Raw genomic sequence first — 27,187 nt, 5'->3', positions numbered from 1 at the left:
ACATAATAGGTCGCACACACGACATAAACGCCGTTTTCTTGATGTTTTGAAGGAAATTGAAGGAAATTCAGCGCCCTACCAGCATTGCTAGCTACATGATCCACATGTACCCTCCATGAACAGTCATTCGACTTTATAACACCTAAGTGTTTGTATGTGCATTGCTGGCTAACTAATGCATTATTTATGTGATACTGAGTCTGAATTTTGTTCTTTTTTCGTGAAAAGCAAAGGTGGGCACATTTTGCTGTATTCAACAACATTTTCTAGTTCAAACGCCAAGCCTGGATTATCGTTAAAACAGTTTTGGAGTTGAACCGGAACAGCATCACTTGCAGTGTTAATTTTTCTATACAAAACACAGTCATCTGCAAACGTACGTACACTTGATGAAGCATTATGTCAGGTATCATTTATGTATACCAAGAACAGGAGTGGCCCCAAGAGTAATCCTTGAGGGACACCTGATATCACTTCAACACTAGCTGAGGCCTTGCCATTCCGAACTACACGTTGTCGGCTGTAAGACAAATAATTTTCAATCTACGTTATTACAACTGTGTTTAAGTTTAACATTGTTAATTTGTGGATAAGTAGCGGGTGTGACACAGTGTCAAACGCCTTTCGAAAATCAAAAAGTATACAGTCTAGCTGCCCCCCCCCCCCCCCCCATCGTCAACTTTAGGTGCAAGTTCATGATAAAATTCTACAAGTTGTGTAGTACAAGACAGACCTTTGCGGAACCTATGTTGTTCTTTTATTACTAAGCCGTTTCTTACCAAGTGCTTCATTACAGCTGTGTATAAGATATGTTCGAAGATTTTGCATGAAATTTATGTTAGAGAAATAGGTCTGTAGTTCGAGACGTCCTTTCTTGATCCGCCTTTATGAACTAGGACAACATGAGCTCTCTTCCAGTCATCGCGTGAGAAGCCTGTATGCAAATATTTCGTATAAATAAGATATCGATAATGTGAAATAGGATGCGCAAAGCTCTTTAGTAAACGGGGCGATATGCCATCCGGACCACGTGCCTTGGTTTCGTCTATCTTCTGTAGGAGCGTTACTATTCCTCTTACACTTATTTCAACTGGTTGCATTAACTGGGCATAACTTGTGGACTGTCACTGACTACTCTTATCCTTAGGCGAGAAAACAGATTAAAAGTAGTTATTAAAACAAGTTGCTTTTTCTGTGTCATCTGATATGATCTGATTATTACAAGTGATTTCACCTATTCAAGCTAAGTCTGACCCCCCCTCCCTTATGTGGTGCCAAAAAAGTTTAGTATATTTCTTCACTTTAATATATAGTGTTTTAACATAATGTTCTTTCGCTCTTCTGAGTTTTAACTTCTACTCTCGCGTTAGTTCAAGCAATTCTCCGAAGTCATCGTCAATATTTGTTCCCTTAAATCTGAGATACGCGCGCCTTCGTTTTCTTATCACTCTTACAATACTGGACGTTACTCAGAGCGTTTTACGCTTTTTCAGCCTAGATTAGTCTGTACTTGGCACGCGTGCATCCCTAAGTTCGAAACGTTTCATCACAAATGAACGCCATAATTTTTTAACATAACACTCATCAAAAAAGCCGTATAAACGGGCAAGTGATCTAGTAGTTTTTCGGAGATTTTAATGAAGTCACCTTTGTGGTAAAAGAAGACACGTCTCTATTCACATTTGTTTTCGCTAATATGCACAGCCTTTATATTCGCAATGACCGCAAGATGATCACTAATGCCCGGAACAACATGGACAGCATTAACTCGATCCGGAGAGTTCGAAAAGAAAATATCTAAACATTTTTATCCCTAGTTGGTTCCTGAACATACGGTAATAAGCCAAAAGTATCAATGACGTTCATCATTTCTGTATTGTTGGCACAACCTTTTGAGCTTACACAAATGCCATCACACCATTGCAAATCCAGAAACTTCAAATCACCCGCGAGCAATAAATATTGTCACGATGTGGTGACGGGAACTCCGCCGGGGTCACGTAGCACCGACTGGGGTCCGGTCTTGAGGAAGGCACAGAGCAGCTCGTAAGAGAATACTTTAATAGGCTGGCTTACGCCCACTAAGAACAGCTCTGAAAACTCAGCGGCGGCGATAGCAGCGAACGTGCTCGGCGGTCGTCGACTAACAGAATGCCCGCCGCTCTTAGCCGTGCTCGATTTTAAAGGCGGCAAGGAAAGTTCCAGAACATAGTAGGCACACTTGCGCGAGGCTAGGAAAAATCGAGATAACTCTGGTCGCGTCTCGCGTCCCAGAAAATTGATAATGCGGCGTGCCTGCCGCGATAAGAAGATACCCCAAGCGAAGCAGCGCCGGGGGGTGACTGAGCCAAAAGTTCGCCCCGCGAGCGAGAGCAGCAGGTTCCAGACAAAAAGCAAGCTTCGCGGCATTACTCCCCCCTTAAAGAAGCATCGACCCGATGCTTAGAAACAGGGATAACGGACATAAAGATACAGAGCATACAAAATAAATACTCATAATGCAAGCACAAAGAGTCATTAGCGCGAATAGTAAGGCTTCAGACGGGCGACGTGGACAACTTCTGAGCGTGTGCGGCGTCTCTGGGATGCTGTAACTCCGTCAGGGACGAGTTCATAGTCCAGATTACCCAGTCTGCGAAGAATCTTGTACGGGCCGAAATAGCGGCGCAGAAGTTTTTCACTCAGTCCGCGGCGGCGAATCGGCGTCCAAACCCAAACTCTATCGCCTGGCTTGTATTGCACTGCGCGTCTTCGAAGATTGTAGCGTCGGGCGTCGGTGCGCTGCTGGTCTTGTATTCTCTCACGGGCAAGTCGTCGAGCTTGTTCTGCGCGCTGCAGGTAGGCGGCGACGTCGAGGTTACTTTCGTCGGTAACGTCGGGCAGCATGGCGTCGAGTGTGGTCGTGGCCTCCCTCCCGTAGACGACACTAAATGGTGTCATTTGGGTGGTCTCTTGCACACCGGTGTTGTAGGCGAACACCACATAGGGAAGAATGACGTCCCATGTCTTGTGTTCTGCGGCTACGTACATAGAAAGCATATCGGCGATGGTCTTGTTGAGGCGTTCTGTAAGCACGTTTGTCTGCGGATGGTACGCAGTTGTTCTCCGGTGACTTGTATGGCTGTGTTGCAGAATGGCCTGGGTTAGCTCCGCCGTGAACGCTGTCCCCCTGTCTGTTATCAGTATTTCGGGGGCGCTATGTCGTAAAAGAATGGATTCAACGAAGAATTTGGCGACTTCTGCTGCTGTGCCGTTCGGGAGGGCCTTTGCTTCGGCGTACCTGGTGAGATAATCGGTCGCCACAATAATCCACTTGTTGCCCGTCGTTGATGTTGGGAAGGGGCCAAGTAGGTCCATACCGACCTTCTGGAAAGGTCTTCATGGCGGTCGAATCGGCTGCAGGAACCCTGCTGGTCTTTTCGGTGGCGTTTTCCGGCGTTGGCATTCACGACAACTCTTAACGTAGTGCGCGACGTCGGAGGATAGACGAGGCCAGTAATATCTCTCTTGGATTCGGCGGAGGGTGCGAGTAAACCCGAGGTGGCCAGCCATTGGTTCGTCATGCGAAGCCTGCAGAATTTCCTCCCGAAGGCTCTTCGGGACGACGAGAAGGTAGGCGGCCTTGTTCGGTGAGAAATTCTTCTCCACGGCGATTCCCTGTTGCAGACAGTAGGACGATAGTCCACGCCTGAAGAGGGCAGGAGGTGAAGGAGACTTCCCCTCAAGATACTCGTACAGGCGCTGTAGGTCAGGATCAGATTGCTGCTGTCGTGCGAAGTCGCTGGAACTTAGCAGTCCAAGGAAAGCGTCGTCGTCATCGTCTTTTGGCGGCGTGTCGACAGGGGCTCGTGACAGGCAGTCAGCGTCGGAGTGCTTTCGCCTAGACTTGTAGACCACCGTGACGTCGAATTCTTGGAGGCGCAAGCTCCATCGAGCGAGACGGCCAGAGGGGTCCTTCAAGTTAGCCAGCCAGCACAATGCATGGTGGTCGCTCACAACCTTGAACGGGCGTCCATACAAGTAGGGACGGAACTTCGATGTAGCCCAGACGATTGCAAGGCACTCCTTTTCAGTGGTCGAATAGTTCGCTTCTGCTTTCGACAATGAACGACTTGCATATGCTATTACTTTTTCGACTCCTTCGTTTTTCTGGACGAGCACGGCGCCTAGACCAAAGCTGCTTGCGTCGGTATAGATTTCTGTCTCGGCGTTTTCGTCAAAGTGCCCTAGCACCGGTGGAGACTGCAGGAGACGCTGAAGTTCGTTGAAGGCTTCCGCTTGTGCCGAATTCCATGTGTATGGTACGTCTGCCTTGGAGAGCTTGGTCAGAGGTTCCGCGACGCGCGAAAAATTCCTCACAAAGCGTCTGTAATAAGCACACAATCCCAGAAATCTGCGGACCGCCTTCTTGTCATGAGGCTGCGGGAAATTGGCAATGGCGGCTGTCTTCTGCGGGTCGGGGCGCACGCCGTCCTTGCTGATGATGTGGCCGAGAAACAATAGTTCGTGGTAGGCAAACCGGCACTTTTCAGGCTTCAGGGTAAGTCCGGATAACTTGATTGCGTCGAGTACTGCCTTCAGCCTCCGGAGGTGTTCCTCGAAGCTCGCTGCGAAGACTACAACGTCGTCTAGATAGACGAGACAGGTTTGCCATTTAAGGCCTGCCAACACTGTGTCCATTACCCTTTGGAAAGTTGCGGGTGCGGAGCAAAGGCCAAATGGCATGACTTTGAACTCGTACAGTCCGTCCGGTGTGATGAAGGCAGTCTTTTCCCGGTCTCTTTCGTCGACTTCAATCTGCCAATATCCACTCTTGAGATCCATCGACGAGAAATACTTGGCGTGGCAGAGCCTGTCCAGAGTGTCGTCGATCCTCGGGAGGGGGTAGACGTCTTTTTTCGTAATCTTGTTCAGTCGCCGATAATCGACGCAGAATCGAAGAGCACCGTCTTTCTTTCTCACTAGAACGACCGGTGCCGCCCATGGGCTCTTCGAAGGTTGGATGACGTCGTCGCGAAGCATTTCCTCTACTTGGTCCCGGATGGCCTGTCGTTCTCGCGGCGACACACGGTAAGGGCTTTGGCGGAGAGGTCTGGTGTGTTCGTCGGTTATAATTCAATGTTTGGCTATCGTCGTTTGTCGCACCTTTGATGACGAGGCGAAACATTCGCTATAACTTTGAAGAAGAAGGGTGATTTTCTCTTGTCGGTCCCGGGGTAATGCTGGGTTGATGGCGAACGTGGGAGCATGGTCTTGCTTTAGGCTGTCATTTGCAGGTTCGTCGGAGATGATGAAGGCGTCCAGTAAATCAGTTGCTTCGTCCAAGAACGCAATTGTAGTGCCTCTGTTGAGGTGTCGGTATTCTTCGCTGAAGTTCGTGACCAGTACTTCGGCTTTTCCATGCCGCAAATGAGCGATGCCTCTTGCGACGCCAAGTCGTCTGTCTAAGAGCAACTGCGTGTTTCCCTCGATGATGCCTTCTGCGTCTTCGAAATTTCTTGCACAGACGGGGACGATGACGCTGGACCGGGGTGGGATGGTTAGTTCTTCATCGAGAACACTGAGGGCCTTTGACTGCTCTGGGGTCGTTTTCGGAGGTAAAGCTTCGTCCGTCGAAAGCGTGATCGACTTGGACTTGAGGTCGATGACTGCGCGGTGCTGTGTCAAGAAGTCCATCCCCAGAATGACGTCACGGGAACATTTCTGAAGTACGACGAATACTGTCGGATATGTGTGTCCGTTGACAGTCAGTCTCGCAGTGCACCTTCCTGATGGCGTGATGAGGTGTCCGCCTGCTGTGCGTATGTGCGGGCCATCCCAAGTCGTCGTCACTTTCTTGATCCGGTCGGCGAAGGAACCACTCAGCACGGAATAGTCAGCTCCCGTGTCGATTAGAGCAGTAACGTTTCGGCCGTCGACAGTCACCTCTAGATCGGAAGTCCTTGCTCTTGCGTTGCACGTAACTTTCGGAGTCGGGTCATGGCTTGGTCGGTGATTGCGACTGCGGCTGCAGGGGCTTGTCGATGTCGGTGGCCTGGGGGTCTCTAAGTTGCGTCGTGTCGTCGTCGGTGCGGCGTCGCCGTGAGTTCTCGTCGTTGGAGGGTCTTCGTTTTTTTGCCGGGAAGCAACCTCACCTCCTAAGGTTGCTGTTTTCAGTTTCCCCTACGGTGGCTGGGGGACCTTCCTCGCACAGCCGCTGCGTAGCTGTGGCGGGGCGACGTGAAGCGCGAGGCTCGCGGCGAGGGTGAGCGGGAAAATCGGCTCGACACGTATTCGTCGCGGCGCAGGTAGTCGTCGGTTTCTTGTGGATGTTGGCCGAAGCGTGGTCGTGGTGCGTCATTGGCGAATCCGCGAAGACCGATGCGTCGGAACGGGCAGGGACGCAGGACTTGACCGGCTTCACCGCAGTGGAAGCACAGCGGATGGTTGTCACGGGTTCTCCAGGTGTCGCATTTCCTTGGGCCCGAACGTTGTTCGTAGGTCGGGTGGGCGGGGCACGGAGGGCGGCGGTCCAGCACTGCTGACTCACGTCGAATAGGGCTTGGGGTGGCACGTCGAGGCGCGGGCTTGCGTACTGCAGCGACGTAACTCATGGCTGGAGCTTGAGGTTCAGTCGTCGCAGAAGGGGAGCCAAGCGCATGCCGCACTTCTTCACGGACGACTTCCGTCAGGCTCGCTACTTGAGGTTGTGAAGATGATGGCAGCAGCCGGCGTAGTTCTTCGCGGGCGATTTCACGGATGATCTCCCGCAAGTCGCTGGTTGTAGTCGTCGTGTCCGGAAAGCTGGAGCAGACCTGCGGTGGTCGGTTGTACTGCCTTGTGCGGGCGTCCAGGGTCTTCTCAGTCGTTAACGCTTCTTCGGCGAATTCGGCGACAGTCTTGGGTGGATTTCGTACGAGGCCAGCGAAAAGAGACTCCTTTACGCCCCGCATTAGATATCCGGTTCTCTTCTCCTCCGCCATATTCGGGTCAGCTCGGCGGAAAAGACGCTGCATTTCTTCGACGTACATGCTGACAGTTTCATTTGGGTGCTGCATCCGTGAGTCCAGCAGCATCTGCGCCTTTTCCTACCGGAGAATGTTGGTAAACGCCTTCACGACTTCAGACTTGAATAATTTCCAGGTCTTCAAGGTAGTCTCGTGGTTTTCGTACCACGTTCTTGCAGGACCGTCAAGGGAAAAGAAAACATAGCGGAGCTTCATGTCATCTTCCCACCTGTTAAATGTAGCCACGCGCTCAAAGTTGTCTATCCAATCTTCCGGGTCGTCGCCAGGGTAGCCGTGGAAGGTTGGAGGCACCCGTGGCTGGTGGAGCATGACAGGGGTGGACGTCGCTGGCTCGGTCATGGTGGGCGCTGGAGCTTGTTGTCGTTGTCGAGTAGGATCCGGTAGTAATCCGTGCTGAGCTTGCAGGCCTTGAAGATGGCGGCTGTGTCGTACCTCGGGATCTTCTTGGCTCTCGTTCTCTACGGTGGATCTTCCAGGTTGGGTTGGGTGCATGTACCCAGCACCTCCACCAGATGTCACGAGGTGGTGACGGGAACTCCGCCGGGGTCACGTAGCACCGACTGGGGCCCGGTCTTGAGGAAGGCACAGAGCAGCTCGTAAGAGAATACTTTAAGAGGCTGGCTTACGCCCACTAAGAACAGCTCTGAAAACTCAGCGGCGGCGATAGCAGCGAACGTGCTCGGCGGTCGTCGACTAACAGAATGCCCGCCGCTCTTAGCCGTGCTCGATTTTAAAGGCGGCAAGGAAAGTTCCAGAACATAGTAGGCACACTTGCGCGAGGCTAGGAAAAATCGAGATAACTCTGGTCGCGTCTCGCGTCCCAGAAAATTGATAATGCGGCGTGCCTGCCGCGATAAGAAGATCCCCCAAGCGAAGCAGCGCCGGGGGGTGACTGAGCCAAAAGTTCGCCCCGCGAGCGAGAGCAGCAGGTTCCAGACAAAAAGCAAGCTTCGCGGCATTATTGCTTAGAAACCTCGGAAATAATTTCTTAGTGATTGCAACGTGCTCAGATCCCAATTGAATGGGCGGTAAAATGATCCGATAGCGTATGACGAGCCGTCATCTAGCGTGAGTGTCAGCCATGTTGATTCAGTATTGTCGGAATCTATGTCTAGTAACGATGATCTTAAAGAGGAATGTGTCAGCAGAAAGACACCCCGCCAAAGCGGGACCTGTCTGTACGATAAGGAATTATTTTTTGGGGGAACACCTCACTATCATGAGTTGATGCATCTAACCATGATTCTGTACCAAAAACTTTGTCTACATCTACTGACTCAAGAAGACTGGCAAACTCAACTTTATTTACTACGCTCCCGTAGTTAATCACTATGGCAACTAAGTCCCATCGGAGGCTTTTATTTATCACTCTTCATGCTCGCCTTATTTACTGTGCGTCAGTGTGGGTAAATACGTCAACAAAAAACCTGAATTGCCTGTTTTCCAAAAGAAAGTCGTACGTAGGAGCAATATGAGCAATGTGGCTTGTCCTTTTTCATCTACCTTCCCCCATGATCATCATCCCCATCATGACCCTCTTTTTTCTCCTCTTCTCCTTCCCCAGCGCAATGTAGCAGGCCAGATATTCATTTTTCCGGCCAACCTCTATGCCTTTCCCCTCAATAAACCGTCTCTCTCTCCATTTTAAAGAACATATACAAGAATCTTTTAGGACACTTAAGATACTTAAACATGCATTTCTTTATAACCAAAAGCCATGAAGTTCGTGTTATAAAAACATCATACACGGGAAACTAGAACATCATTACCTATTTATTAACCTTAAAACGACTCAAAAGCGCGTACCCATATCGACACCAACCTCCGTGGAAAATACCATTTTCACGCACAGTGTACGGTCGGCAAAGGGCAAGTTGCACCCTATCTCAGCTTAATAAACGCTTCGATTAACAAGGTTTCAATGCACTGTTGCGAAATGATCGACGCCTGAGTAAACTATTATTGTGACCATTCTACAGCGCGTTCTACTAAACAGAAGTGCGCAAATTATTCACTTCATCAATAGCATCTTTTGCTTTTGGCAGAAATGTATTTTTTACTTCATGAAGCTACCTACTCTCATTGTTTAGAATTTTTCCTCATGGCTATTTAGTATTTTACTGTCTTAAGCATTTCTTTTGTACAGTCATGAATGAAAAGTCGGAGCAGTATCTGCTTTTTCGAATGCCGTGCATCGATGTCGCCTTCATTAGTTTATTATTTCAATGTTTGTTTTTTTGTTTTCCCATATATGCATGTAGCATAACATCCTTTTGACATCCTTGCGACATCCTTTTTCACCACCTGTACTTTGTTGTTTAAATAAACATTGATTGATTGACTGACCAGCGTTTGCCAGCACACTTTTAACAACGGATTAGTGGTGGGAAGCGTAGGGCAACAATGGCATAGTCAATTCTGCCAGAGTGAAGGAACTACGACTAACACGGCCCGTGATAGCCATGATTCTCGGGTAGCACAGTCAGCAATAGCGAAGAATGAGAGAATTATGGCTAGCCTGGCCTATGATAGTCAGCATTTTCGTATATCACATCCAATACCCCGAAAGAAACGGACAACCAGGGCCCTTAATGAATGTGTCAATGAGTGGTACAGCCAATATAATACTCATTGGCAACTCTGCTCATACTCAGGGCCATGTTTTGCATGCAGATTTCTAATATTGGCCCGCTGCCATGTGCTACTTGTATTAACGATGTCGATTAATAAAATGGAACCACTATGCACAATGGTTAGCCAAATGGTCATTCGAGTGATCTGTGACTACGGTCCGGCTGCCTTCTCGAGCTAACCAGCACACCATTTTTCGCCCATCTTGTCCTGCTGTACGACCCGCATCTTGCGCATCGTCAACTGAGTTCGTGACTGCTGTCACGGGTGAAACAAAGGCACGTGCATTCGGACTGCTAGCGTCAGTGCACGCAAGTCCACCGCTGTCACGGAGCGCCACCTCTAGCACTGTCTGGCTGGCATCGACGCCGCGGGTCATTCACTGGGGAGCTATCTGTGACTAAGATCCGGCTACTTTTCGGAGCTCACCAGCAACCCATCTTTTTTCCAAATTGTCCTGCTGTACTCTACGAATCTTGCGCATCGTCAACTGAGTCTCAGATCGCTCCTTGGTTTATGGCCCTCACTCTTGCTGTTGTCGTTAAGGAACTAGAGGAACTTAAATTGTCCTTCGAAGCAAAGCTGCAAAATCTCACTGATGTACTTGGCACTGTGAAAAGTTCCGTTGCCTTTCGCAGTGTTGATACTGTTGATACTGTCAAGGAACTTCAATGTGAGGTTGAGGAGCTCAAAAAATTTCCTGAGTTCATGAGCAACGAGTTGGAAACCATAAAGAATCGGAACGCCAGTCTTGCTGCTGAGAACAAGAAACTACAGCGGAGCGATGATGCCCTCGTGTGCAGGGTTGTCCACCTGGAACGATGTTCGGGGCTGAACAATCTTGAAATCAGAGGTGCCCCTGTGACTCAGGGAGAATATTGCACCAAGATCGTCGTAGATCTCGGCAGCGAGATTGGCTGCCCCACAAATTCAGAAGAGCTAGATAACGTGCACTGGGCACAGGGTTCCAACTCGCAACGAGAATGAAAAAAAAAACAACTTATATTTGTTTACTCTCACGAAACAAGAAGGCGGAATTGCTTGCAAAAGCTAGGAAAACTCATCCTACAACGAAATGCCTGGGTTTCCCGCAACACAGCAGCCTCCTGTTTATGTCAATGAGCATCTTTCACCTGAGACCAAGGACCTTGTTTCGAAGGCGTACAAACTCGAGAAGGAAAACAAATGGGCCTTCTTGTGGACATCGAAATGTGTTATTAGGGCTAGGAAGGAGCAGAACAGCACAGTCTTTCGTATAAGTAATGTAGACAACCTTGATATTTTCCCTGATTAAACATACGGGCGCTGACGCTCTATATCTTTCTGACAACCATCATGCCATCTTTTTCCCTGGAAGCTGCTCGCTTCATCTCATCCGGTTCTAAAGGTCTGCCTGCCATTCACATCAAAGCCCGTAGCCTACGCAAGAATTACGAAAGCATAACCGCTTTGCTTACTTCCCTGCAGCGTCAAATTTCCATTATCTCATTTTCTAAAACCTTGCAATCATCCCTTGATAAAGATTTGTATGCTTTTCTTGCCTATTCATACGAATACCCACATCGTGTTGATAACCCCCATGGAGGTTCCGCTATCTACATTTCAAAGCACATTGGCTATAAAAGACGCCTTGATTTGTCTTTGAATGTGAATAAATGCGAATCGGTTTGGATAGAACTTGATTGCCGATCTACTGGTGACAGACAGAAGGTTATATGCGGTGCTATTTATAGGTCCCCTTCAAATGATGCTTCTGAATTCTGCCGGGCTTTTGATCTAGCACTCCATAAACTATCACTCGAAAACAAAAATGTCTTCATTATGGGCAACATTAATATCAATATGCTAGACATGACTAATCCCATCTGCGCCGACAACACAACCTGTTTCTACAGCTATAGTTATGCAAATTTGATTAGCACCCCTGCGCGTTGTACTGACCATGACTCGCACTCATTACTTGACGTCATGCTTGTTTTTGTAGCGTTAGCTACACTGGCCGAGGTTGAGCAGTTTCGTGTGCCTTCTGGAGAGCCGCGCTGCACATGCGTGAGGAGCAGTGACGTCACACGGCGCACAGCTGGCGCGCCGGAGTTGCCGCCGCCACGTGCGCCTCGCTGGTCATAACCGCGGCAGACGCACTGGCGCCGGCGCATGCCCAGCTGTGCGCCTCCGTTGCGCAGTAGCCAAGTCTGACGCTGCGCCGCAGCCGCTTTATAGCCTTTAATTTTGTGCGCATGCGCAGAGGTATCAGTAGGGGTATACATATAGCGGGGCGTTTACCAGTGTGGCATTGCCATGGAGAAGGAGAGCGAAATTGCTGCTCAGCGGCTCAGCGTAGCTAACGCTACGTATATCCTAGCGTAGCCGAGCTAGGCCACTGTTAATTTTTCTTTAACTCATTACACTCATTTACCTGGTTTTAATTTTCACCTTTAATCTTGTTTTGTGTTGTTGCCATGCTCTCATGCCGGTTTTTTCATATGTGACACCATGATTTTATCGCGTTTTCATAGTTTTCTTACTCTCGTCTGTTGGGTCACTTGCATTGTCACTTCGCGTAATTTTCACCCTATTTACTCAGGTAGATTGTTGGGTTACTTACTTCTTTTTAATCATTGTCTTGACAATGATCTTCCTAATGTCATATCATCTTGTATCCGCCTCTTCGCAGACGATTGTATCCTTTACCTCCGCATATCTACTCCCGATGATCACACTCTTCTTCAACGCGACCTAAATCTCACAGAAACCTGGTGTACGTCATGGCTTATGCAACTGAACATTTCCAAATGTAAGTTCATGCATGTATCAAGAAAGCGAAATAACCTCAGCTATCCGTATTCATTAAATTCTACATCACTCTCTGCAACAGAATCATACAGGTATCTTGAAATCATCGTGAACAACAATATAACATGGTCTGAGCACATTGCAAAACTTTGTACAGATGCTTCCAAGTTGCTTGGGTTTATCAGACGATCCCTCGCTTTTTCACCCCGTTCTATCCGTCAACTCGCCTACGTAACATTCATCCGTTCGAAACTCGAATATGCCTGGGCGATCTGGAATCCCCATCAGAAATATCTAATCGATCAGCTTGAAGCCATCCAAAATCGCGCAGCCCGTTTTATCACATCGCAGTATGACAGACGACACAGTATAACTCTTATCAAGGCATCCCTTGATCTTCAACCCCTGGCACTTCGGCGTAAAATTTCACAGCTTCGCCTATTTCACAAATTGTACCATACCTTCCCACAGCTAAGAAACTCTGTATTACACCTGCCGCTTCGCACCTCACGCCGACTTTTCAATTCTTTAAGTTTGCAGCGCATACATGGCTCCACAAACTCATTTAATAAATCCTTTTTACGTAGCTCCATTACATTGTGGAAGGACTTACCCGATTCCATAGTTACTGAAGTAGAACCTAATAAATTCAGGCACTTATTAACAGCATATTTTAAGGGCTGAGATATTTTGCCGTGGTTTTGAATGTGCATGCGTCTGTTTTTTGTTTTTTGTTTTTTCCAGGTTGTTCTTGAGCCGCTGTGTCTTTATTAGTGTTGGTGCTCGTAATGATGTTAATGTTTAACAAGAACCCTGCACTTTGTATTGATTTTTGTTGTACCATTGTATATGTAACGACTACTCCCCCCCCCCCCCTTATGTAATGCCCTAAACCAAGGTTCTTTAAGGGTAAATAAATGATGATGATAATAAGGAAGTGTCTGGAGAAATGCTGGCTGTGCTCTGTGGCTTATCGGCCTTTCTGCAACGTCAAAAATTGATCAATGTGGCCTAGATTTTAATCAGGTGTTGTGTAAATGACAGTGAAGATTATGCGCGTAGGTTCACCCCTTATACAGCGTTTGCCTTTCGGTCTCGAATAAACAGTTGGAAGCCTGCGCCTGTGTTGCCGTTCTTGTTCCTCTTCTCCTTTCGTGTCTCATTCGCGCAGTACTAATCTTTTTTTCTGCTTTTGATCATATCCTCTCAAATTTTCCCACTGCTCCTCCGGTTGGTGTGATAGAGTGTGATGTCACTGTTCATTTTCCGGCATCACTTTACGCACTATCATCTCGTTGTAGTAACTATATGTCTACAAAGAAGTCAGTTTTTTATAGCGAAAAAATGTATTGAAACCTAGTCTAATACTGATATTTCATACATTTTGGGTCTCATGAACTCAGAAGGGGCTATACATGAGCTGTCAAAAATAATTAAACAGCAATCAATAAATGCACATTGCTCCAATCATCCACGAGAAAATATGGTGCCCTTATTTCCCCACGGATAACTGCTGCTCTGTTAAACTCCGATGAAAAAAGGGTACGTGTATAAGGAAACTGAGCGCCAGCCATTAAATCTTCGTCCTAAATTGAGATATAAAATGTAGCACATCGGACATGATGCTCAATCAGTTCTGCTTTATCGTGCAGGCCATGGCGCTCTTTCTTCAAGTTCAGCCTTCCCTTGGTTGCGCTAAAGAAGGATTTACTGCTGCTCTTCCGTATCAACAAGACATCAAGTCATTCGCACAAGCCAGCCGTTGCCCCGTCATCGAGATCGTCCAGCCTTTCTTCGTTTCAACTTCTGCCACCCCATCGGTGACGTCAAGTCACGTGTACATACCTGCGGCTATAAGAAGTAGTCCCCCGGCCATCTCAACCAGTGGGCTAGGCAGCAGCACATCGGACATGATGCTCAATCAGTTCTGCTTTATCGTGCAGGTTAGTGATTACTCTCGAATGAAGTGTTTTCGCAGTGATGACCGTTTTCTATTGCTGCTGCCATGCCCACTTGGCTTACAAAGTGTTGTTTCTGCTGTTTCTTTCAAAATAAGCCTTTTGATCTGTGGTGACATTGAGTCGAATCCGGGGCCTACAGACCAGGAAATGTTGCAACAACTTCTCTTGGGGCAAAATAACAAAACTGTTTCAATCAACAATGTCCTGACTAGACAACAAAAACTTGAAAAAAAGGTAGCTAGCTTACATGAACGAATAAGTGGCATAGAAACTCAAATGGCTTCTCTTGGTACATTGAAGACAGAGGTAAATGGCCTGAAATCAACTATAGCTGAACTAGAACAAAATGTTTCCAGCCTCTTGAATAAGGTTGATGAGTTAGAAAACCGGAGTCGAAGGAATAATCTGATAATTTATGGCGTTAAAGAAGAGAGCACTGAAACATTTGATGATCTTATCAAGAAGATAAAAGAGAGTGTGTTTCTTGAAAAGCTTGATTTAACCATTAGTGGAATTGAACGCTGTCATAGGCTGGGAAAGAAGAAAGATGGTGATCGTCCAGTAATTGTGAGATTTTTAGACTACCGTGAAAAAGTATCGATAATGAAAGCCTGTCCCAAACTCAAGGGGTCTGAAATATCGATTTCAGAGGATTTTTCTCTTGGCTTTCGTCAGATAAGGCAAAAACTATGGGAAAGCTTTGCAGAGAAAAGGTCGAACGGTGCGAAGGTCAAGGTATTCTTCGATAAATTAAGTGTGAACGGGACTTTATTTGCCTGGGACAAAACTGAAAACAAGCGTTACAGGATTACCAAGCACACCTGACAGAACAAAACTAAAAAAGGTTGTTTTCGAGTTTTAAGTACTAACTGACGCAGTGTTGTTAATAAAGTCGTTGAGTTGGAAGGTCTTTTACTTACGCATGACCCTGATTTAGTAGTGCTAACTGAGACGTGGTTAAGTGAAGATATATATGACAGTGAATTTGTTCCAAATAACTACCAGGTCTTTAGAAAAGATCGTGACAGAAGAGGTGGGGGAGTTGCGATACTATACAAAGCATCTCTACAACTTATAAGATTACCTGATGTCACCGGAGTCGAGGGCATATTCTGCAAAGTTTGTGCTGATAACATCAAGTATTTACTAGGCGCCATTTACAGGCCCCCAACTCTCCTGTCCCTGTCTTGCACCATTTAAAAGAGTATATCCAGTGTCATGTAAAACCGGGAGACAGAATAATTATGACTGGTGATTTCAATTTCCCGAATATTGATTGGTGCACTTTTTCTTCACAGTCCTGTAATTTGATGGAAAACGAAATGCTGGACCTTGCCTTAAACTTTGATCTGCTGCAAGTTGTAAATGAGCCTACGAGAATACAGCACGGTTCGATGTCCATCCTAGATCTCTTCTTTTTAAGTGGCAACATTACGGAAAACATCTCTTGTGATGTTGCTACTGGTATATCAGATCATAAGGCCGTTTTATTGTCACTAAATGATGTTTCTTTAAAGTATTAAGATGCTCTTCATTTCTTTCCAAATTTTTCACGAGCAGATAATGAGTCCATCATTGACATTCTTGACCTTCGTTATGACGATTTCCAAATGAATCCTTGCAGTATTAATGACTTGTGGCTCATCTTCAAGAACATGGTTTATGAATGTATCCGGTGTTTCGTGCCGAAGATATCTAAGCAGTCTTGTAGCCGCGACCCTTGGATCAGCAGAGAGACGCTGCACTTGCAACGTCGACTAAAACGTCTTAAAAAGCGAGCGAGATCAGCCACCCCTTCCATAGTCCGTGTTATTGAGGAGGTGTCACAACAATTAAAAGATCAGACTTTACTTGACAAAGAAAAATATTTTGGTGTCCAACTCCCATCATTTATTAAAAAATCTACTGAAAAATTCTGGAGGACAATTACTCCGACTTCCCGCAGTGCCGACATGTTTGTAATAGATGGAAAATGGGTTCGCGATGATAATGCAGCCTGTGTAGCCTTTAATAACCACTTTAAAACTGTTTTTACTGCAGACAATGGTCATCTCCCATCTTTCAGTCTGTCTTTACCCCCTATACCTGATGTTACCATATCTGAAAATGGAGTGTTCAATTTACTTATAAATCTTGTTGTTAAGAAATTGTTTGGCCCAGACGACATCCCAAATGCCTTTCTGAAGCAGTACGCGCAATGGTGCTCCAAGTATTTGGGACATTTTTAGAAGGTCTATAGAGGAAGGCGCCTTACCCGATGACTGGCGAGTTGCCAGAGTTAAACCTTTACATAAAACTGGTGACAAAACACAGGTGCAAAACTATCGCCCTATTTCACTTACTTCCACAGCGTGTAAGATACTTGAGCCCATTATTCATAAACTTTTATCTACCTTTCTTGAAGAACATAACGTAATATCAAAAGCTCAACATGGTTTCAGGAAAGGATATTCGACATGTACACAGCTAATACAACATGATTTTGCAGAAGCCATAAACGAAGGAAAACAAACTGACGCAATGTTTTTAGATTTCCGCAAGGCCTTTGATACGGTTTCTCATAACAAGCTAATATATAAATTGAGTTCTGTAATAAAAAACGATAAACTAATAACCTGGATTAAGGCTTACCTGACAAACAGGCGGCAGTTTGTTACACTAAATGGTGCCCTCTCACATTGCATTCCAGTTGAATCGGGAGTTCCTCAAGGATCTGTGCTTGGACCGCCTTTGTTTATTATTTATATTAATGATATCGTCCAAGATCTCTCTGTTAATGTTAAGTTATATGCCGATGATTGTGTCCTCTATGAACGAATTAACTCAAGTGAAGATCAAATCAGGCTAAATAATGACTTTCGGAAGGTAATGCGCTGGTGTGATAAGTGGCAAATGGTGATAAATTTTGATAAAACAGTATATATGAGAATAACGCTTAAAAGGAATCCACTTCTCTACCAGTATGGTACTTCCGATAGTGCACTCTCAGAGGTAACATGCTACAAATATCTCGGCCTATGGATTTCCAATAATCTTTCCTGGAACAAACATATTGATACCATCTCGGCAAATGCTCTGCGCAAAATATTCTTCTTGAGGCGTGCACTACGGTTCGCTACTCCTGAAACACGTTTCCTTGCGTATAACACTATTGTGCGGCCAATCTTAGAATATGCCGTAATGATCTGGGACCCATATACCAAGATTAACATTAACAAATTAGAAAGGATTCAAAAGAAAGCAGTAAGATTTATTTATAATTCCTATGGTCGCACTTCTATCCCTAATCTTATTAAAAAGAGTGGCTTACCATCCGTTACTGATAGAAACCGTATCTGTCGTTTGAAATTCTTTTTCCAGTTAATTCATGGGCAATACAACATTGACATCTCGAAAATTGTTAGTTACTCTAGTGGTTATGCAACACGCCTGAGACATTCTTTTTCCGTAAAAGCTTTATCCACAAGAACGAACTGCTACAAATATTCCTATTTTCCTAGAACTATTACCGAATGGACAACCTTGCGGGTCATATAGTCGAAGAGAATAATTTGTCCCATTTTGAGGCGCTGCTGCAACAAGTGACGAAATTTTGAATGTTCGGTTGATGAGTAATTTGTTGAGATTTACTTAATTATATGCTTGGCTCTTTGACTGCAGTATATATATTCTGAGGTTGTGAAACGATACAGTACAGTGTGATTTACTAATTTCGTTGCTGTGACGCCTTGTCTGCTGTATTTCCTTTTTTTTGTCCTTTGGTGTTACACAAATTATGTACCCACCTGCGATGGTCTTGTTGTTCAAGACCGCAGTATTTATAAATAAATAAATAAAAAATACTAACATCGCTTCTAAAGAAAGCTAAAAGATATTATGAAAACCAGTTATCCAGACATACTAACAATTGTAAACGAGAATGGCAGCTGCTTGGCGAATTTATGAACATTCTTAAGCCACTGATTGTTCTTAAATCTATTTTTCACGGTTGTGTTATTTTATCTGATCCCGAGGAAATAGCGAATGCATTTAGCAACTATTTTTTCAATTCATGTAATTATCGTTTCTCTTCGTTGTGCGCACCTTCCATTGAGCGGTGTCCTAACTCCTTCTTTCTTGCCCCTACGTGTCCATACGAAGTTCTATCCGTGATTTCTAATTTAAAGACGACCGTACCGACGTTGACAACTTCCATTGAAAGCACGTGAAAAGTATCCGATCATTGCTTGCACCAGTTCTCAGCAAGATCTCCAATCCCGTTTTTAAATGTGGCAGTTATCCCAGGCAGGTCAAGGTAGCGAAAGTAAGATGGCGAAAATTGCGAAGAAAAATTGAAATCTAGAAATTTTAAAATTTATCTTATTGAGAGATAGTCAACACGGCTTTCGGCTCGAACTGGCTACAGATACTGCAATAGCGTCTCTCATAATTTATGTTAGGCTGGCTATTGATAAAGGAATGTTTGCAGGAGCAGTATGTAAAGATTTTAGTAAAGCATTTGATTTCATCGATCACTCCATCTTGTTTCACTAACTAGAATCATAAGGTATCACTGGACCTCCCTTAATGCTCTTGAAGACCTTTCTCTGTGTCCGAGAGCACATAGTCTCTATTAATGACCACGCATCTAACATACCTTTAATTAGCAAGGGTGTTCCACAAGGTTCTTATCTAGGCCCTCTATTGTTTTTACTCTACATTAATGATTTACCGTCCTGTTTAAAACATTACAATAGTATACTATACGCAGATGACACTACCATGAAATAATCGCACCAGGACATTAATCAGCTGAGACATAGCCCACAAAATGACCTTAATTCTGTTGAGGGCTGGTGCCACATTGCCCGACTGTCCGTGAACGCCATTAAGACTTGTTTTCAGATTTTTCATCTCCCTCAGAAGCCATTGCCCATTACACCACAACTATACCTCAATTCTGCTGCTATTTTGTCGAAAGATCGAGTTTATTTTCTGGGTGTTATCGTTGACCCTCACTAAAAATTCCGTCATCATGTAGCTGAAACGTGCAAGAAAATTTCGTACGGGTTACGCGCACTAATTAAAGCCCGAAGCTAGTTCCCAATACCAACTTTATAATCCCCTCACGACGCATTCAACCACAGCCACTTAAACTATGGTATCTTATCTAGGGGTATACGCATATCATACTAATCTCCGGTCTTTAATAAAACTGCAAAAGCAAGCCATGCGCATCACCATTAATGTCGCGCTCATGCATTTTGTTCATCGATTTAAACGTTCTACCTATCTGGGCCCTTTATTTTTACAAAATTGGTATCCTATTCTTTAAGACTCTTCATCATGAGCTCCCGCTAAGCATATTTTCTCCCGGCGCTATCATGAGCAAAATCGTCACACGTTTCGCGCTGCTCAATAACTTTTTACTATCTAAGGTCAGACTAACAACGGGAAAAATGCATTCATTTTTCATCCATATCGTTTTAGAATTCTTTGAGCTTAGACATCAAACTAATACGCTTTCTTTGTTCAAGGTAAAATTAAAGCTTTTTTTTCTTAATGTGTGATTTTTTGTTATTGATCCTATGTATCGCGGCGTCTGTGAGATTTTATTGTACATTCTCCTGCATTATATTGTTTGTATTTAAATATTTCGGCAACTCATAGTGCACTATGTATCTATCCATTCTCTGCGTGAATAATTATTGTGTTGTGTATTTCCTATCTTGTTGCTTATTGAAATTTATTTTCATGGGAGGTCCCACCCGCGGTCTTGTACCATGGGACCTCTCGTTGTATACGTTTGCAACTCTGTTTGGATTCCTTAATAAACTTTCAACTTTCAAACCACAGTTCAAGATGCAGTCGCATGCGCTGCCTTTGCTCACAACTACAGTCGTCCAAACTAGACAGCCTAGACAGCATTGTCAGAAAATCAGTTCTCAAACTCTAAGCCAAAGCGCATGAATGCGGGCCGAGCAGTTAAGCAGACGGCGCCGCAGATGATAAAACGATGCCTCCGCCTGCGCCACCTATGTGTGTAGTCACGCTGCTAGTCTGCTAAAGTTAGAGTTTCGCTTATGGTGCTGTTTGAGGACTATCCTGAGTGTAAGCCTTGATATCGTTTCAACGGCAGGATTTGCGACGGAATGTAGCGTGCGCGGCAGAAATTCAGCGCCTTCGTGTGTCTCGTCTCGTCCTCTGTGTGTGTTTTTAGCGCTGGTTCTTAATACGAGAAGCTTGCCTGATTCGGGGAAACACCCAACGGGTGAAGCGCCTTTGGGGGTATGCGAGGCTTCACAGCAAACATTTATAGTGACGTTTTAAAAACATAGCTTCCAACTGATGTGTAACACGTTTTCACACTTCTTCAAAGCACCCACCAACTTCAAGCAAGAAGCCGCCTCTGCGGGTACTCTGTGCAACGAGAAAGACATTTCTGAAAGTTTTACTTACCTGTGTTCCTATGAGCAGCGTTCCGGCCCCGTACCTGGAGCCGGTGATCGTCCGCACGCTCACGTAACGCATTGTTTCAAAAATGCATTGCTTTCGAAATGAGGTTTTATACTTTCACAACCTGTTATCGCATTAGCTTCGTTAATCTTTGCGTAGGGACGACATCATAGGTGCACTGTGAAATAAACTGCTCTGCAAACTTTTTCTTCCATGCAATCCTTAGGGCGCTAAGCCTACTTTTGAACCCCACTGGCAACTGCCTTCCGCAAACCTGCGGGTTAGTTTGTGAATACGGTGTTGGTGTATACGCAGCAAATGCGCGCGGCAAATAGCTCATTGGCTATTTGGTTTGGATGTGCTCCAAACGGAGCCAAGCCAAAACGCATTAAGCCACAAAATTGGTGCAGGACTGAAAAGTAAGTCTTTTAAGGTCCATCAAACACATAGTTGACTGAATTAAGAAAACCCCGCGAAGAAGCAAACGAAATGGTTGTCGAAGACTGCTCGCCCCAAAAGCAACTAGGAATGAAAAGTTGAGACCATTGTACATTGTACATAATGTTCACACTAAGGCGTTAAAAAAGTGCAACGAGAAGAATACTAAAATGGCTTCCTTGGTTGCCAAAGATTCAATCTTGCCCAGCTGTAGTCTAATGAAATGCGGAGAAAATGCTAAGAGTCTGAAAGCTATCCGCGATGTGTAATTTGTTACATTGACACTCTCCGACGCAGGGTCGCTTCTCGTGACACTCATGTCGTCACTTTATACCTTTCTCAGGCATCCATGGTCTGGGCTACACTGACCTGCATTGAGATCGTGCAACGTGCCATCGTCGTCGCTGTCCTGGTGGCGCGCACGCCTAGACGCAGCGACCAGCGCCACCGCCACCAGGGCCACTGTAAGTAGCGGCAGTAGGAGCGCCAGCTCGCGAGACAGCCGGGCGCGATCCGCCGCCCGTAGCCGGCCGTCCCCCCTGCAGTCGCGCGCAACAGAGCTCAAGGGCTGTGTGAGGCGCGTGGAAGCCAAATTACCCTAAGCGAGAACTAATACGTTTGGAATATACTTCGAGATATTTATAATGCATTTCAAACATATTTCGTATTCATGAATGCACTAAAATATGCCGGAAATAGGTTCCTGAAATTTTATGCTTGGTATTAGAAATATAATCTTAAATATTGCCAACAATACGTCACTTAAGCATGCTTCGAGCACATTTCAAATAGGTGAAAAAATATGATTGCTGTTTTATCATCTTGTAAGTATTTTAAATGTGCCTTTTCGTAAATATCAAATTAGTACATTTGAAGTATACGTCATTTAAAGCATGTTTCGAGCACGTTTCAAATACGTAAAATAACATGAAATTGGTTTTATCATCTTTGCAATATATTAAATGTGTACTCTGAGAAATATTACATTAATTCATTCGAAGTATACGTCATTTAACGCATGCTTCGAGCGCATTTCAAACACTTGAAATAATATGAATGCGGTTTTAGCATCTTGTCAATATATTAAAAGTGTACTTATGTAAATATGAAATGAATGCATGCAAAGTATGCGTCACTTAGAGCGCGTTTCAAGCACGTTTCAAATACATGATAAAATAAGAATGCGGTTTTAGCATCTTGTCAATATGTTAAAAGTGTACTTACGTAAATATGAAATTAATTTCTTATCAAGTACACTTAAATTTTTACAAAGGCGCAGTCGTTTTAAACATATTTGAAGGACACTTTTAGCCGGCGTAAAACAATCTATTGCTCAAAACCACGTTTCGGGAAATGACCTTTGCATGTTGGCAATGTATTGAAAGTGTACTTTCGCAAATACGACATTAATTCTTCAAAGTACACGTTAATTCTAACGAATAAGTTGCCCGCGTAAACGTATTTGCAGCACACTTCAAGCTGCCGTGGAACAGTTAGTCCTCGAAATCGCGTTTCGGGAAATCTCATGCTGACAATGCAGCAAAGTGTGCTTTCGTTAATACGAAATTAATTCCTGCGTAGTATACTTCAACTATAACAAATGCGTGGTCCGCGTCAGCATATTTGCAGCAGACTTCAAGCTGCCCTGAAACAACCTAGGGCTCAAAATCATGTTTCCGGGAACAATAAAAACTCCCCCTTTTCATCCATTCGTTTACGTTAACTTCTAGCAGAAAGGAAATCACCACTTATTTAAATTACGTGTGGACAGCGTGATAGCATTATACCGGCAATGACGCCATGGACGCTTCTAGACCCGAACAAGCCAGCGAAAAGTACCCCGACTGGCAAGGACGACCGGCTCCCATAGACGCCAATGCATTTGTTGGTTGACAGTTCGACTCCTGAGCAATACCTGACGCAAGTTACGACTACCAGTTCGGTTCTAGATACACCGCAGTATCGAACACGACCACTCCGATGCTTGTGCAACAATTTGGGGGCCCACAGTCTATGCGCAAAAAGCGTCTCACCGAGCAAGATAATGTGTCTCCTCTAGGGGGGTATATATAATCCAAGCCAAGTATTAGGCTTGTCGGAGGAGTTCGTGTTTGCTGACGCCACTTTCCGTCGGCATTTCCTGCTAGCGACATCTTTCGCGTTCATGTCCCGTCACGTGACCTTGCAATGGCATAGACTTCTTGATAACAACGCATTTTATCTTGGTTTGTCTCCTGATGCTTATAACCAGCTCAGTCACTACTTCTGCTGTGGACAACATTCATCAGTATTATCCGGTGACTCCAACTAGCACACCTTTTGTAAGCCGAGCCTAACTGAATATATTTTAATGCATTAACTGTATATTTGTTGTGTATTTCTATTGTAGTATAATTTATTTATTGTGGTTAAAGAATGCAGCGCGAAAAGACAAGGACAAAGGAAGCAGCGTGAGAAGACAAGGACAAACGAAGTCCACAGGACAGATTTTGGGCTTGTCTTTTCGCTCTGCATTCTTTAACCATGACCAGTGACCAACAAGCCCAAACAGCCGCTTTAGCATTTATTGTATATTTTTAGTAAACTTTTAATAATTTTAATGTATTTAATATGTATTTTTAGTGTATTTTCAATGTATAATATTATACTAAGCGGACAGAAAATGCATTTTTGATGCATTTGTAAGAATGTTCAGAATAGTAATCCTAGCATACTTAGAAAGCATTCGTGTGGCAGTTTAGGCATTGGGACAAAAAAGGCAAAATTAATACAAAATTAATACAATGTATTGGAAATGCATTTTTCGAACAGCATTTTTTCGCTAAGGGTAGGACTGATGCTTGGGTGATTTGTTGTGCCATTTTTATGAAGAACAGCGCGAATTAGACAAGGACTGAAGGAAGCCACACACAGACGGGCGCTGACTTGCTACGATGGGTTTATTGCTTGGAGCGCGGGAAGAAATATATCAAGCTCCAAGCACCAATAAGAAAACATAGGGGTGATACACACTTGTCCATGCACACGAAAAAAATTGGATGTTGTTTAGCTCTGGTCAACCCAAGTTGAATTGCGAAAGCTCCGTTTTGTCTCATTCTGACGCTCTCCTTAACTGAAAGCGGTCTCTTCCGCAGTTGGAGTCATTCTGGGACGTGGCACGACTTCTAGCCGCATCTTTGTTACAATGTTTCTCGAGTCGTGCGCAGCGTTCTTCTGGCGTCTCTTAAGCGCGTTGTCTCTTCCTCGCTTCGTTCTGTCGTTCCAGATCAGGTGTCGCCAACGTCGCGTCAGCATTGAGAGCATGCATGATACTTGTAGATGCACCCAGATCAAGAGATGTTGAACGCATTCGCCTGGCTGCATAATATGCACGCCGTTTAGCTAAACGTTGTTCCCGCTCGTCATCCGTTTCTTCCGCACGCCGCCGGTTCTTAGCTGCAGCATATCGTTGCAGATTCACCTTATACACATCATCCGACATACCGTGGAGGATTCGCTGAGACGACTGCGACGAGCCAAGTTGGGGGGCCGCTTTTCCACAGCTGGCATGACGTCACGTAGAGCGAGCGCCTCCCCCACGGCAGCGGCGCGTGGAGGATTCGCTGGGACGATCGGGACGAGTCGAGTTGGGGGGGGGGGGGGGGCGCTTTTAAATAGCTGGCATGACGTCACGTACAGCGAGCGCCCCTCGCTGCAGCGGCGGGCAGCTGCAGCATGGAGGGTTCGCTGGGACGATCGCGACGAGCCGAGTTGGGGCCCCGCTTTTCCACAGCTGGTATGACGTCACACATAGGTCACGCTAAAGGTCAATGGTGGATTATCCGGGACGACGGCCAAGAGCGGAAACCTCGAGCAGTATTGCTTTCGCAATAAAAGATCCAAAATGATACTGCAGGATTACTTCCCTGCAGATAGAAATCCTAATTATTTGGCTGACAACGCTAAGGAGGAACTGCTGACATATTCTTCCTGTAACCAGGCCATTTGCGCGGCTTCAGTAATTTCTACTGTTAGCGTGCTTGGATACACTTTTGTTTTTTTGAAGTATGGCTGGCAAGCTTTTCTTGGACAATCTCGGCAATGGATGCCCAGATGCCCTTTAACTGTATTGTGAACATTGTTATCCTGTTATCTTAGGCGCTCGTTTAAGTCAAATCAAATCAATTTTTATTCAACATCTTGAGGATGTCGGGTGCGTCGACAAAAAGCCAGAGAAAAGGCTTGACAGCGGTCGACGCACCCTACAATGACTTGACAGCAGCATCAGAATTGCATACAGCATGTCGCATACATTCATGAAAGTATCACTACGTGAATATGGAAATAAAATAAAACGGCATGTAAGCAGACAAGAAAGAACATACAAATGATATACACAAATCTCAGTTCACGAAGTGCCGACGGTATCAATTTAGACGCCTTATTTTATGAGCATGGAAGAGCGTATGAAAGCTTTTGGCGACCATAATTCGTTCGAGTTTTCGGCACAAACCACGTGAAACCAGTACGGGTGGCATACTTCAGTTATTCGCATTTTAAGTTCGACAGGTGTACCATAGAAAGATTACTTTTTCTAATACTTGTATTATACCGCCTCAGTAGTATAGATTCAATGACTTGGGGAAGTGGGGGTGATGCGAAGCGATGCAAAAATCGGTTCTGTATGTTGAAAACGTGAAGCATTAACAATATTTCGAACATCTTTTCTTTTGAAGTAAACGCAACCGTTTAATATTCATAAATGATGTTGTTCCCCAGACCAAAACACAAAACTTAGAACAGAGGAAAACTGTGAGGTGTAGAGCGTCACCTTAATATGCTTTGGAAAGAGGTATCCCAGTCGGGACACAATACCAGCAACCTTGGAAAACTTGTCCATGACTTTTTCAACGTGTTAACCCCATGGTAAATTTTCATTAAAATGCCCATCTAGGCTTTGGACCGTAGGAACTGTTTGAATGAATGAATGAGGAACCCATTTTTAGATAAACTTGTGAGACAGCAGGATCCTTATTACGAGGTCTAAAATGTACAGATTTGCTTCATCTTGTGGTTACAATCAGTGAATTAGACTCCGACAATTCGTGAAGTTTCTGCAAACAGTCTGTAGCTTGCTGTTCAAAATCTCGCACATGTGCTGCTCGGAAGAATAGAGTGGTGTCATCTGCATATATGACAGAAGTTGGAAGTTTGCTTATACAGACTATGTTTGCATAAAGAAGGAAGAGCAGCGGTCCCAGTATACTGCCTTGCGGCACACCAGAAGACAGATGTATAAACTTTGATGACTGGTTGTCTACTGTTACTTGTTGAACACGGTGACGAAGGTATGATGTTATTATTTGATGAAATCTTCCGCGAAAACTTAGTGTTCGGGTTTCGCCAACATTGTGTTGTAATTGATGCGATCGGACGCTTTCGCAAATTCAATAAAAATGTCGAGAGTGAAAAGTTTGTGTTCAAAGGACTCTAGAATTAGTTCTTTTTGTGTTAGAAGCGCAGTCTCTGTTGACAAGTTTTTACTGAAGCCATGCTGGCTAGGCGTTAATATGTTACATTTCTCGCACAAAACTGGACATTCATGTGTATGTTTTTTTCCAAACATTTCGAGAAAATGGGGAGGATAGAAATTGGGCGATAATTAGACAGGTCATTTTTGTCTCCACTCTTGAAAACAACGGTTACTTTGGAAATCTGCAATGGTGGGGGGAACATCGCACGATCGAGACAGCAATTAAAAATGTGCTCGCAAACAGGGCTAATTAATAGGCTATATATTTTGTTGGTAGGAATTTAAGATCGTCTATATCTCGTGACCTGCTGTTACGGAGAGTCAGAAGGCAAGTTTTGATTTCATTGGCGTCCGTTATCATCAAGAATTCCGTGTAAGAAACTCGCGGGCCGTGGTTGCCATCTACCAGT

The 27,187-nt window shown here is 45.0% G+C and overlaps 1 protein-coding gene across 1 annotated transcript in view; it reads right to left on the bottom strand.

Moving 5' to 3' along the window:
* The window catches only part of LOC144123446 (uncharacterized), a 775,538-nt gene extending 751,253 nt beyond the window's left edge, over positions 1–24,285 (bottom strand). The window contains exons 1-2 of the mRNA XM_077656272.1: positions 24,278–24,285; positions 21,635–21,804 (exon numbers count right to left, since the gene is read on the bottom strand). Of these exons, the coding sequence (XP_077512398.1) occupies positions 21,635–21,804; positions 24,278–24,285 (178 nt within the window). The remainder of the gene's footprint in view (positions 1–21,634; positions 21,805–24,277) is intronic.
* Positions 24,286–27,187: the final 2,902 nt, after the last annotated feature.

This window comes from Amblyomma americanum, chromosome 3 (assembly GCF_052857255.1).
Source record: "Amblyomma americanum isolate KBUSLIRL-KWMA chromosome 3, ASM5285725v1, whole genome shotgun sequence".
NCBI classification, from domain to species: domain Eukaryota; kingdom Metazoa; phylum Arthropoda; class Arachnida; order Ixodida; family Ixodidae; genus Amblyomma; species Amblyomma americanum.
The sequence above is the reverse complement of the archived record's forward strand: the minus strand, read 5'-3'. Positions and strand labels throughout refer to the sequence as shown.